Here is a 14241-nt window from a genome sequence, read left to right as displayed (position 1 = left end):
AAGACCCGGAGTTTCTATGGCATTACGTGAACCGTGTCACCGACAATTAAGACTGTCTCTCGTCCAGGCATCGGTCAACAGGTCCTCGAGAAAGGATCGGTTGGTCTGCTGCACACATCGACCCGGTCTTTTCCTCGCTCCAATAACTTTATCAAGTACACCGCACGAGCTACCGATACATGCAAATGTTCCCTTTTTTGATTTCCTGCGCTACGCCATTTTTCTTGCGTTTATGCCATCCTCTTCCGGTACTTTAACCTAGTTACGCGTCGAAATAATGCATTTTAATATTTTCTCAGATTACAGAGCCGGCGTTACTTTCGCGCTGATGTCGGTTAAGCCGATTGTAAAGCGAAACTGAAATACTTCTGTGACTCGGCTAAGTAAAAGTCGTCTACGGATTTTATGTATTTACGACTAGACTACGGGTTTTATGCATTCGTGTCTAGACTGCGGATTTTATGGATTTATGGGAGAAATGCATAGGTGAAACATAGAGTAATATAAAAATATTGATATGTCAGTTCCAACTTAATAAAATGATTTTTCACTATACCTTTTCAGTTTCTACATCCTGCGCACATTTAATAAAACAAATTGTTGTGAATAATTATAGGTTCAAAGTAATTTTTACGTTTTCAGTGATGTCTAAATAAAAACTTAACAAAATATCATATTTGCATATTTAGAAATTAGAAATAATAGTAACTATACATGCTTGTATATTTATGTATTAGAAGTAATAGGAAATAGTTATATACCGGTAATAATTTGAGTTTATAATTATATGCACACCACTGTACGTTATACACATCAAAAACAGAAGCTTATTTTTCTTGCCAAGGACGTTGCAGCAGACACACTCATAAATAACATAAAAACATAACTTTGCAAACACAGTTCCCGTGCAGCTGCAAAGTCCAATTAAAAATGTGAATCTATTTAGACGGCGAGTTGCGAACACCCGCATCACAATCATAATTTGCATTAATCTCGAAACCGTGAACATAATTGGCACTTTCACTGCATCTCAGCTTGGCCGGAATGCGATCACACACTAAAGGACAAAGAGACATAACGAGTTTACATGGAAGTTCTCTGTTCAGTGGGATAGAATGCCTATTTTTCTGATCTCTGGCCGTATTTCCTTATTTCCAATATTAACAATCTATTCTGTTTATTTCTTTCCTTGTTCCCTCCGCTATTCAGCCCTCCCTAGCAACCTAATCGTTTAAGCCTTGCTTCTGTATTGTTCCTCCACTCATTTCCCTACAATATTTCAAAGTCTCGTGTTCCTCTTCGTATAGCTCAGCATTCCTATTCTCTCCGTACCCTCGTTTAAAACGTTAATTGCGCCCAACTGAGTTGCTACAACGGAGCATGTTAAGACGTACCGTATATTTAAGAGATCCGCTATCAAACGCATACTCCTGGCAGAAAATATTCGATCAAAATTGCAAATATGATTGTTGAAAGAATTATCGAAGCATTTATTTGCAACGAAAAATATTATAATATATAATATACATATATATAAAATTTTACTATATTATATACACTGCGTTGCACTCATCAGACGCCATAATCTCTAATATAAAGAGAAAAAGATGATTTGGTTATATATCTTAAAAAAAAATATTCGTAGTTCTATTAGTGTTGCCGATTATTTAGAAGGTATAAGTTAGTTCTACTTTGGACGCTGATTCAAATTCGACATCTTTCGTCCAGTGTGATTAAGCTGAAGTAACGTTTCCGATGGAGAAAATTCTCCACAATTTTCTTGGCTGAGATACTCTGAAAAGTTTGATCTTCTCCTATTTATGTTGCAAAATGTTAAAGAATGAGTCACTATAAACAATAGATAATTTATCGATTAAATATGTAAAGAGCAAAATCGAAGAAGCATTATCCCAGGATTTTTCGCGCAACTATTTATGAAGTGCGTAAAATTCAAAGATCTATTTTTCATCCACGAATGAGCTACGCGTGGCAATCTCAGTTTCTCCCTGGTTAGGTGAAACAAGTTTTTGACGTCATCATCTCGATCGAAGGTCATGATTTTTCTATCGTTTTGTCCGACCGTGAACCCCACACCGATAGGAAACATAATTCGAGCTTGACCTTGATCAGTTTTACCTGGAGTTGACGGAGTTCGGCGGTATAGGCCTGTTGCAAGGATCTTCAAGGTCGCACTGGCTGCGTAGGAACACCTCGAGAAGACCCATAAATAGCATAAAGGATGGACCACCGCATGTCGATGCAAGCGTAGGCCCGGTCGAAGGTGTCAGCGGGCAATTGCAACTCATCTATAAACAGATCGATCACAATTTATTATTTAAAAACTATTATTTTATTAACATTATTTAACAATATTTTTTTTAACGCTATTATTTATTAACATCGTTTTAAAGTAATGATCGTTTTAAGTATCTTATCTTCTTTTCACTGTTACGAGGGTCTCTTTGTGCATTCGCATCATTTTAATAGCTTCGTAGTAGATGAACTTACTAATAATATTAATAATTCATTTGTAAAGCACATTTGTAGACGGTTTATGTTAATTCGTATTTCCGTAGATCAGCCGTGTCGGTGCCACCAGAGAATGTTCGTGCACATTTTGAAACAAAATAACTTTTAAAATTCGACCGAACAACTTGAATTTTTTTGAGATGTTAAAGGCACCGGTTTACTAGACAATTCCAAAAAAAAACTTTTGCAAAGATTATAGACGGTTGGAATAACAAGAAAACATACAAATAATATACTTATTCCAACTCCTTTAAATCCAAGTCGTCGAGCCTAATTTTAAAAAGATTATTCTGTTTTAAAAGTGTTCGAATACTTTTCTTGGAGTCACTTTTTGATACGATTGTACTATGACATTTTTTGTGTGTGTAACTACAATGTAAGTAGTATTTAATGCGGCCTTAGGTGGTAAACGAGTTTGACGCGCCCACTCTAGATCAATGTTAAATAAAGGAAATAAAACAAGACTTTATTTTGTTTCTTATCTAGAAACTGGACTCGTTTGCTCATTGACCTTCGATCAGTCGCCTAAACCTTGTCGTATTCAGCGAAGTTGCCAGAACTTCAAGGGGGCACCGATAAATCGAGTTTCACATTATAACAACATCCTGTCGGACTAGTTTGGAGATTGAACGCAGCCGGTTCGAAGATATTTCATAACTAGGAGACCGTTCTAAAATTATTAATTATCGTCGCTCTAAACTTTTCTTGCAAGTAAGTTTTCTTTTGTAAGCTTTTAACTTCTTCGAACGTTTTTATCGTTTTGAATCTGATCGACTAATTTGTCTCAGAAATGCACAAAATCCGCAACCTCGTTATTACAGTTTTATTATTATAGTTTTTTTTATTATTTTATATATAGTTTTTTTTAATTTTTTTTTTTATTATAGTTTTTTAATGGAGATTTCTAGTGGCAACCGGTTAAGCATGAATCTTATTGCGTTTTTTAAGTCAGAATGATTATTATGTTCTGTCGTCGTTAAATATAAATATTCTCTTTGTTCTCAGAAATGATTGCGATCGAAAATGTTCTAATCACCGTAATTGTGGAAACAATGGTAAACAATGATAACAAGAGTTTAACCAGGTTTAGAAACTTCGTGTCGTGAAATATTCCAGCAACCTAAACTTCGTTCGAATTTGCATAGCACGTAAAAGGATTAAAGAAGCGATCATTCAATTCGAACTTTCCAATTTCAGTTTCCAAATTACCAAACTGCATTCGAGGTTGTGCGATTTTTGAGGGTTCCGATTCGACGGTCGAAGTTTTAATCCCGAAATGGAATGTACTTTTCGGATAGCCCAACATAATTGCCAGCAACGTGAACGATGCAGTGTGACATTGTGCAACGGAGGAAGGTAAACGGCTGACAAAGCGTGCAAGCGTTGTAGGCAATATATTATAGAATTTCTTCGGACGACAACCGAAACGTCGCTTAATTAGTTACAAGACCGAATTCGTGACAATCGTCGGAGAACGAAAGCGTCGAAGGCTACAGCCGGGTCACGAACTTGCGCAATCGATGCAACGAATCCGGCGTAACGAGAACGGCGACCGATCCTTCGCCATTCGTTGGCTCATTTTTCAACAACAGAAATAGACGAGGAGCGTTTGACGATTCTTCGCGGCACGACGAATCCGCGCGGTGCTTTCTAATGCGATCAAAACGAAGCAACGGGGTCCACTATTGCCGGAACGAGCCTTCGGCGGCGTTACATTTTTTTTTACACGCTGCAATTTCCTCTTCCTACAAGAGCTTCATTGTGGCCGCTGACGTTCTACATTCTATGTATAATACAATGATCTCCAACTAAGGTGAACCCCCCATTGTTTTACAGATGTAGATACACGGTTAGAATATCGTTGTTGCGAGCCTCTTCGCTCCTCATTGTTCGTAGTCTTTTTTCGTGCGATATTTTTACTTTCTTTTCTGTTGAACCGGCTGCTCTACAAGGTAGAGTCTATCGTGTTCATACGTGAAATTCTGGTTTAATTAGCCAGTAATTCTTGTTTACAAATAATTACGGCGGTAGAGATTTATTTAATCTTCATTTGCCGAAGTAACTGGATCGATTTTAATTGATCGATCGCACTCCATTCTTATTAGTCGCTCAGGAAGAACCATGGAAGCGTACTTTCACGTTATTACCGGAAGCAGCCACGAGAATATCGTACAAAATCGGATACACGGTCCAAACCGAATTACCGCTGTTTTTCGAAGATGAGAGCTGCGATACGCAGTTCTCATTCGGAAACGATTTTCCGATAGTTTCTGACCAGTCACGGACCAGAATACATCGTTATTTTTCGTAGAGCGTAGTTTAAATAATTCGGAGGCGAAATATTTCAGTGTTGTGCTTGTGAATTATCTTTTTTTACCAACACTTGGTAATAAATAATCCATTACGGTATTGCATCGTATTTTTCAGTCTTTACGTAACATTTTTTTATGCATTGTTCAATTCTCAAATCGCTTGTTAAGGTATAAATATTTAATCTTCTGCAATGTATCTCGTTTGGGGCAAAACCGGATATTTGACGACGAGGGAAAAAGCAAATTTAACTTTTTAGTAACTCTGAATCCGCAGAAAGGTGGATTCAGTGCGTTTAAATGCCTCGGATGGGCACACAAAAGTTGTTGAGGGGCTGATGAGAGCAATGGGACGTATATATGCGATTTTTGTTCACGAAAATAAATTATAAAATAGATCTAAAACAAAATAGAATCGAGAATAACATTTGTTACTTATTTGGAAAAAATAGAAATACAAATTTTATGTTCATTTTACATTATATTCGTTATTTAACAAGTATCCAGTATTACCCGCACCTATGGGACAGAACCGTATATTTGACTACATTCGAGAAAACATTGTTTCCCTGCGAGCCAAATAATTTCTTTTATAAAAGGACTTCCATTTTCTGATTCTATAAGGGCTAAGATATTCGGCGCTGTTAAATGTTTTCCTTGCCGTGTGGTACTTGTTAACAAGAAATATGCATTACGGGTCCGATTGTGCCCCACATTCCCTTACTTCAGCAACGAAGGCAGCGTGGAAGATCCGAAGTTGAAGGCGAAAGCGTGCTTTCAAGGTAAAAGTACGCATGGTAATTTCGTAATTAACATTCACCTTCCGAATTTGCAACTTCGCGCGTACCTGGAGCGCCTTTTTCCCGATTCGAATGAAAAACAAGGCGGCAAGGGATGCTGGTCGCGTTCAAAGGTTCGTAACGTTAAACAAAGTACAGTAATGTCTCCCTAATTGACGCTTAGATTGTGCACGAAAATGGACAATTTGGGATTATTCGAGACCTGCAGCTCGTTTTTATAGTTGTTGACGATCTACGAAAACGAGCCTCAAGGCTCGAATGATCGTACCGCCTCTTTTCAAATTGTCCAGTTTCGCTTGTAAGCTAAGGGACAATTGGAGAGAATTTTCTGTACAAACGACCAATTTGTCGAGGATCTTTTCTTACAATAAATAAAACAGCAATTAATTTCGTTAACCCTCCATAGTCGTGGCTAACTCGGTCCCGATCAGAAATCCCATTAGCGCAGCTGCTTTATGATCGGTGTATCTAGTCACCTAACGAAGACTTATTTCGTCACATCGAATAAATCAATGTCACGTTTCATGTCGCCTTTTTTTCCTCGATACTGTGACTCTCGTTTAACAGGGCGAGAAAAAAAAAGAATTGGAAAGGAACAAAAACGAGAAAAGTGATACGGACAAGCGATCGATGCGTAAAAGGACATCAACAGTGTGAATAAATTTGATCGTGTGTGTACGGCTATACACAACTTTTGAACCGTTACGTTCACTGACCAAGAACCGCGCGCGAGTCTATTCGACGGTTACGAAAGTCACGCAGTTTTGCAGCTTCTCATTCTTTTTTTGCTGCTGTTCAATTTTAATCGGCGCTCGGGTTGTTGTCCAGAAACGACCGGCTAATTGCAACGATATCGTGCGTCTTGCCGGGACAACGAGAGTGACGAAATCTCTGACGAGTGAAATTCGTGTCCCCGATTGAGAGTCGGGCAACGCGACGGTCTTATCAATATAAGCATTGCAACGGGAATGCAGTAATGGGATATTCGGAGGTGGTTGGGGTAACATCTTATATAACAGAATGAATATTTGCATGAGCCGTTTTCTAGTTGTGGGTGGATTATAACGTATATTATCTTTTATAGTAACGTATATTAACTATTAATTATTATATTAATATTAATATATTATATTAATATTAATATTAATTATTATATTAAATAACGTATATTATATTTTATGGAGAACTAATACTATAGCTAATTATCGTCACCCAAATGATCGGTTTCGACTCATTAATTTAATCATTGGAATTAGTGGGAAATTAGTGGGAAATAATTATTAATTTAAAATGTTCCCATAATAATAATAATAACGTTCAAAACCTAAATGATATTTTCTGGCAAGGAATTCAATTTTGCGCCTACAATTGCTACATATATATGTATATTTATCTTTGTGTGACATAATTTTTGTGCGTACTCAGATTATCTTTCTCGTATATAAACAACGTCATGTTCTAAAAATAAATTGACACTTTTATAATTAACATGCAATTCTATATATTTTTAATGCGTAGGTAGTATATGAATGAATTTTGCAATATACCGTCATAAATGTGCAAAACAGTAGTTCATTGCACCGTAGAATGTTAGTTAGTGTTTTACTTCTACCTCTCGAACGATTAACGTTCTAAAAGTAATTAAAGCAGACATTTATTGCCGGAACATACGCTTTATTATCTTAGCAAAAAATATAGAAATTTGCCAATGAACGAATAAATATTTCCACTTACACGTATACTATTAGTTTCTTAATCGTTTGATTTTTAATGGAAGCACTTATTTTATAAAAAGAAATCGTTCCGCTTCCAGAGATTATTATGTTTTTGCTCGATGTTTGTTTTCTTCATTATAAAGTAAATGTTAATTTTCCGGCACGGCGAGTGTTCGTTGACAGCATAAACGTGCACATGAATACTTGATTGCAATTTCTAAAGACGAACGAACTAATTTTTCCTCCAATTATGAGACACTTCCGTCACTGTTATGAAACGATTTTAATGTATCATATTAAACGTGTTCCTGGAGGAAAAGTTCATTTATACTTGCAGGATCTCTAGAAAATGGGATTATATCAACATCTGGTATGTATAATTTACATCACGTTGGGAACAATAAATACATAGAATTGCGGTAGCACCGACGAGGAAGCGTCCCACACTTTCCTCGCTGATCTTTGTAACAGAGAAATTATTCCGACTATGCACATAAATATGCATTATCCATGCAACTTTGTGATGAAACGCTTTTAAAACAACATTAAATAATCGCTATATCTCTTTGCACAATGGACAACATAATTTGTAAATTCTCTTCAATGTTCGCTCCACAACAACAGCTTATGATATATGTAACGTTATTAATTTACAACTAGTCTTACATCATTGTTTTTCACATATTCGTATCCACTCGATTCCTGTTCTAATTACGGCACAATAAAGTAAGATTTACATTATGTAAGTAACGACGCTTGTTAGAAGAAAAATTTGATAATAGGACACTGTTCATAGAAAGAAAATCTGATTTATTTTAAGATTTAAGATTTTAAGAATTATTCCAATGTTATCTTTGAAAATAATTCAGGTTTGACGTATTATAAAAATGTACATAATCATGCTGTGTATATGAGAAATCATTGAAAGATGTTTTTAATATTAAACAGAAATAATTATTATGTAAAATGATTTATTTGAACGTGCATACAATAATTTAATTTTTTAGCGTTTTCTAGTTATTCAAGTATATTTATAATTAAGACGATAATATTTTGTTGCAACAGAATCATTTTGATTGTACCAAGAGTATCGAATCATAGTATAAATAAATCGAATGACATAATCAGTATCTTCTTTCATCAAAAATTGGCTTTTTTTTCTCAATGAAAATTGAAATTTTTATTAAAAAATCGCTTTTCGTTAAAAGCGTTAATTACATACGCATTTTGCAACGAACTCGGAGCCGAATTTATTTATGCTACAACCATACGGTATAATTTCGAACGCGTAATAAAGATTATTTGCAGAATATTTAACGTGACTTCATTTTCGCTCCACAATGTTGCAAAACTCTTCTATACGAAGAGTATAAGTTTACGGTATCAGTCTCACTGTCAGTCTTCGTGCTATCACATTTCATTGTTCCTATGAAACGTGTTTAGTTTACGAAGTAGCCAGATGATTAACCTACACCATTAACAGAAAAGAAAAGGAGCGAAACCGCTACCCCAGAGTTGGACGTGCGGGCAACGAGACAAATCGGATAAATCGCACCGTCACCTCTTAATCGATTCACCCTTTTAAGGAACTTGAAGACTCACTTGACTCTTTTGACCATAAGGAATTTTCGCCTTGGCTATTTCTTAGCTAAATCATTCTCACTGTATCCACCGGTAATACTAGCCTGATGCATTTAGGAATCCAACGATTCGATATGGTAAATGTCGAGACAAACATGGAGTAACGAAAGCAAGGCCTCGTTTCTTCATAATTGTTGTTGCATAATTAATCTTTACCAACGTCTTTAATCGTCTTTACGTTCATCCTAAAATTATTAGAGAAAACAATGAGAGTAAAAGTATCTTTTAACGCTTCTTCTCCTCCTTCCAATGTTAATCCTGGCCAACTAAAGCACGCAACTTTAAACTATTTGCTGATAATTACTTTATCGTTTAACAGGATCGACGTTGAGATTTTTTACCACCAAAATTTAACGTCTTTCATCGTCTTTACGTTCATCCTAAAATTATCTCTAGAAAATACATAGAGAAAACAATGAGAGTAAAAGTATCTAAAACTAATTTAACGCTTCTTCTCGTCGTTCCAATGTTAACCCTGACCAACTAAAGCACGTAATTTTAGGCTGTTTGCTGATAATTACTTTATCGTATAACAGGATCGACATTGAGATTGTAGAGAAGTCTAAGCGATTATAGTATTCCCTCTATAATAATTTTCTTTGATCTTACCGTAATTTCACGTCCACACGAGAGATATTAGATGAGCTTGTATTAGTTTTGCCGATGACGGGCAAGATAATAATCATTGGACGTGCGTAAATAAAACGGACAACTATTGCAGATTTTTCACTTTTACCTCTACTGCATTCGGGTAAACAGAAACATATTTAAAACTGAAAATATTTCGTCACGAAGTAGAATATGGTTTTTCCAACTACATAGATGTTTTACGTAACTTCTTTGAAACCCGACGAGTCGTCGTAAGCAAAATTTTAACGTCTCCATTAAGCAGGAGTACCCTTTTTACACTTCCTGGGGAAAAAGTTTCTATTACCTTTGCTCGCTCATGTCGCGATTTATGCTTCGTTTTATAGTGTCATAACTACAAGTCGTTGTTGGGTACCTCAATGAGTAATGCCCAATCATATACGCGAAGAAGTATAAGCTTGATATTCTTGTGCGGACGATATAATGTTTACGCTCGGGGTGTTCCGAGGTTGAGCAACAATTCCGCAATAAATCGTAAGTTTCAGTACAGCTGAACTTTATGCTGAAATAATCTTCGAACACCTTATCACCCCGAACTGCGAATCTCTACGTATAGAGAAATATAATAAATATAAATATATACAAAAATAAAATACAACATTAATGATTTCGCTGTACCTTCGCTATGAGAAACATTTAAAAAACACAGACGAATGTGACCCGACATTCCGATTTTGATAAAATAATCTGTTAGAAAGAAAGTTTGCAAAAGTATACAGCACCCTTATCACAGCCCATTGTAATTAATTAGATGAAAATGTAAAATAAAATAAAAACTGTAGGATTGTCTCTCGAACAATTATTTCCTTTTTTTGAAGCAAGAATTAGCTTAGTCTACGTGATAAAGCGAGTAGTAAATATTGACTAATAAATATTACAGTTGCTTTACGAAGTTTTACAACCGTCGCGAATATTTTATGAGTTCGAAAGAAGATTGGTTTGGCGAATCGATCGTTCGATTTTGGACGGCTTTACCCGGTAACTTTGGAAACGTCTTTCGAAGACTTTAAATGCTCGGAACGTGGAAATGCCGTGAATCCTAAAAGTCAACAGTCCCCCTCTTTTCATTTCATTAAGTGGGACCCGTGGAGCGTTGATAGGTCTGACAGGTAAATGGTTAGAAATGGATCGTAGTTTTTCTTCGTAGAGACGGAGAGAATGTAAGACAAGTAGTACGATGAGACTGGTGGGAATATTTCAAGGGAAAGGTAGAGTGATTCCGCGTTTCTTAATGCCAAGGTATGTCAGGACACACCGGTCACTGCGAATTGTGTCTCGCGACGGTTACGCGATACGTGAACAAAATTTCTTCAAACCTCTGACGAGCCAAAGGCTTTTGCAATTGTGTGAGTGTTTTTTTTATCCGTGTTGCGTCAATTACCGTAGCAAACGTTCAATTTTCGTTTCATCGGCCGACAATCCACGGATGCGAAGATACAATCCGTAGCATACAGAGAGCGAAATGCGACATGCTCTGTGCAATGATTGTCCCGTAATTTTCGTCGGAAGATATTGCGATAAGACGACCGCTGCGTTAATTGTTCTGCTTATTTGATACTGTTGGCCCGTTAAAATTGCGCAGCGGGTTAATTGTAATGCCTGTTCACAGCTGTAAACCTGTCAACCGGTGAGCCGCTGACTTTCTCACCTGGCTTGCGTTTCATGGAAATGGTAACAATGACATCTTTAACGCTTCCTTTGTTTAGGGTTTATGTGCTCAGTTTTTGCAACTCACAGTTTCAAACCGAGAAAAGATTGAAACGTTAGTTTACCGGATTCGTCTGAAACTATCAAGTTTCCTCGCCTACATTTAAGTAAATCGGATTTAATTACAAGACTAACTGCAGCTTGATTATCTACTATGCCTTGAACTTGGCGAAATTAAACGAAGGATGGGTGTTTCAATTGTTACGTGAATTTATTAATTTGTAAGTTAAACATTGTCGAATTAATCTAAAATGATTCCTTAATGCACGCTTAAATAAACGAAGTTTTGGAAGTAAGATTTAGTACAACAGGCTGTTACAGATCGAAGATATTTTGATTTTCATTACGCACTGAATCTGATGAAAATTATGAACGAACGATGGTTGTACAAATTTATGTTTCAATATTCTGAAACGGATTTAGAAATAAAATCGAACGGAATAAACCGTTTCAGCTGGATTACTTCCGTGACATTTTCTATAAGTGGCTTAACGACCACGTGTTAGCAAGTATAAGTTCAGAAAAGTGCATACGGAATCAAGAAAAGTGAAGTGTTAGAAGTGAACGCCCACACTTCAGTTGCTAAACTGGGAATTGATTTTTCTCACATAAGCATTAATATTATATCGGGAATAGAAATCGCAAACTCTCGAAACTTGGTAGCCTATAACAATTTTAGAAAGAGCAGTTCGTCGAATTTATTGCAATGATAGCTTCCTGAATGTGCAAATAAAGAGTATGCAAACATAATCTGTTTTCTCATATGTATGACATATAATTTTACTTGTATCAAAGTGTACTGTCACGTGTTTATGATAAATATTCTAATTTACGGCAACGATAGGCGTCACCTTCAGCAAAAGATCCATATAAATATTATGAGATCATGAAAGTGAAATTTCGGTATGAATCTGTTAAAACCGGTGTCTCCTTCGTAAGATGTAAAATAATCCGCCTTTTGAAGTTTAAGACCCGCAAGAAAAGCCAAGGTTAAAAGCAGATTGTAAAACCGGCTGCGGGATTAAATCTCGACTTCTGCAGTTTTTAGAATGCTATTAAAATATTTTGTTTGACATACAATTTCTTCGTCGCATAAAATGTCTGATTTTAGACTGTGATAACCAACAATCCCAGAATTCTATGTTTCGTATTTAAATTATAGTTTGTTCCTATTGCTCATTTATTGTAATGTATCAAACATTTTTCAAACTTCATCGGATGCAGATATTTGGGGTACCTAATTATTCTTCAATAAATATCAGTCTTAATTGCATCTATGCTTCTGAATGTCTCGTGAATTTTACTGTTAGAGACATTCGTGTGTGAAAGTCTTTTAAGAACTTCGATCTTGACCGTCACCGTGAGCAAGAATCATAAATTTCGATTAGGATGTTGGTTCCACACGCAACAGAGTATAAATATTCTATAATAGAAATACATCCCCTGTTTGAACGAGTAAGGATACAAAAATGCTCAAATAATGGAATAATAACTTTCAAGAATGTATAATAATCAAGAACGTAAACATAATTTCATAATAAATTGTTATAATTATCCGAAGAATCTTATATATTTACGTGAAGAGTGATCAAGTACGATACATAACAGTAAATTTAGTGAATTCAGTGAATTCGAAGACGCTGCTATATTATCTCATGCCATTCACTTTGGTAAATTACTGAAATGTCATGATCGCCTATATTTGGAAAGCATAGTTCCGTAAAATATGTAACTACGTCTGCATGCATTTATGAAAATAAAAACAGTCGACCTTTAAAGCAATGTGAAAATTGAAACCAATTAAAATCTTGAATTTCAGAATTTAAGGATTTCAAAATATTATATCAAAGAATATAAAGATCTCAAAATATTGAAGACTTTAAGAATATACAAATTATTATATAAGAAATTTCTATTGAATTCCTACTTTTTTTTACGATCGAGAAAACAAATATTGACATTCTAGTTAAATATTTATCTCAATTAATAGCCATTGAGATCATAACATTTTATGAAAAAACATTCGAAGTTTGATCCCGCTGTGTTTCGCACAGTGAAATATTCTGTGAGGCAGTTGCAACGGTAATTGCGTACATCTCGCAAGAATGGCTTACCTTTAAGGGGTCACCGTTCTTATCCTATGGAGCGAATTCCGTGCTTACAGCACCGGTGATCTTCAGCGCGTTTGTTTGCACCGGGCGCGAGAGGAATGGGATCGCAGTCTACGGTACCACGATCAACGGCGAACTAAACTGGTACCATTCCCCATCGCGGTTGTAATATTCGACAACTTCCACCTCTTTCTTGCCTTTCCTTCTGCCTGGTGTCTGCTTATGGAAATTACACGGGAGGCTAGTACCATCTCGTCGTTTCTTCGGAGCGAACTGCAAATTTTTGTACGTTTGCATCGCATACGGATTTCAGCAACACTGCATAATACAGAGTAGTGTGAAATTCAGTGTTTGCGAGAACCTGTTTATCTGTTGGAACCATTTTCAGAAGGCATGAACGTGTTTTCCTTCAGTTTGGATAATGTATGCCTATGAAACTTCGTTTTATCCTTCGGAGATTGTTCTACAGACACCAGAATGAGAGACAAATTTATTTTGTTCGCTAAAACCTTCCTCATGGTAACGATCTTTATTTCGTTTATCACAATCTTCCTTGTGGAAACAATCGTGTAGAGGTGCGAGCGAAGTTCAATATTGCTTGCACATATGATGTGTTGGAACCATTTTCGATAGACATTCATCGTGGACCTCAAAATTCGATTATGCATCTCGTAGATTAATTTTTAATGTACATACGTAAGTAAAAACAACAATACAGCTGTGTGGAGTAGCATCGTTTGAATATTGGAACAATTTGGCAATATTATGTAAATGATTAATT

General features: G+C 36.0%; 1 protein-coding gene across 1 annotated transcript in view; it reads right to left on the bottom strand.

The window, feature by feature from the left end:
- Nucleotides 1–13615, bottom strand: part of LOC117218409 (glucose dehydrogenase [FAD, quinone]) — a 31667-nt gene extending 18052 nt beyond the window's left edge. The window contains exons 1-2 of the mRNA XM_033466755.2: nucleotides 13464–13615; nucleotides 2137–2306 (exon numbers count right to left, since the gene is read on the bottom strand). Coding sequence (XP_033322646.1) covers nucleotides 2137–2306 — 170 coding nt within the window. The 5' untranslated portion in view covers nucleotides 13464–13615. The remainder of the gene's footprint in view (nucleotides 1–2136; nucleotides 2307–13463) is intronic.
- Nucleotides 13616–14241: the final 626 nt, after the last annotated feature.

The sequence above is a fragment of the Megalopta genalis genome, chromosome 4 (genome assembly GCF_051020955.1).
Source record: "Megalopta genalis isolate 19385.01 chromosome 4, iyMegGena1_principal, whole genome shotgun sequence".
Lineage (NCBI taxonomy): Eukaryota > Metazoa > Arthropoda > Insecta > Hymenoptera > Halictidae > Megalopta > Megalopta genalis.
This window is presented reverse-complemented; position numbering and strand designations above follow the sequence as displayed.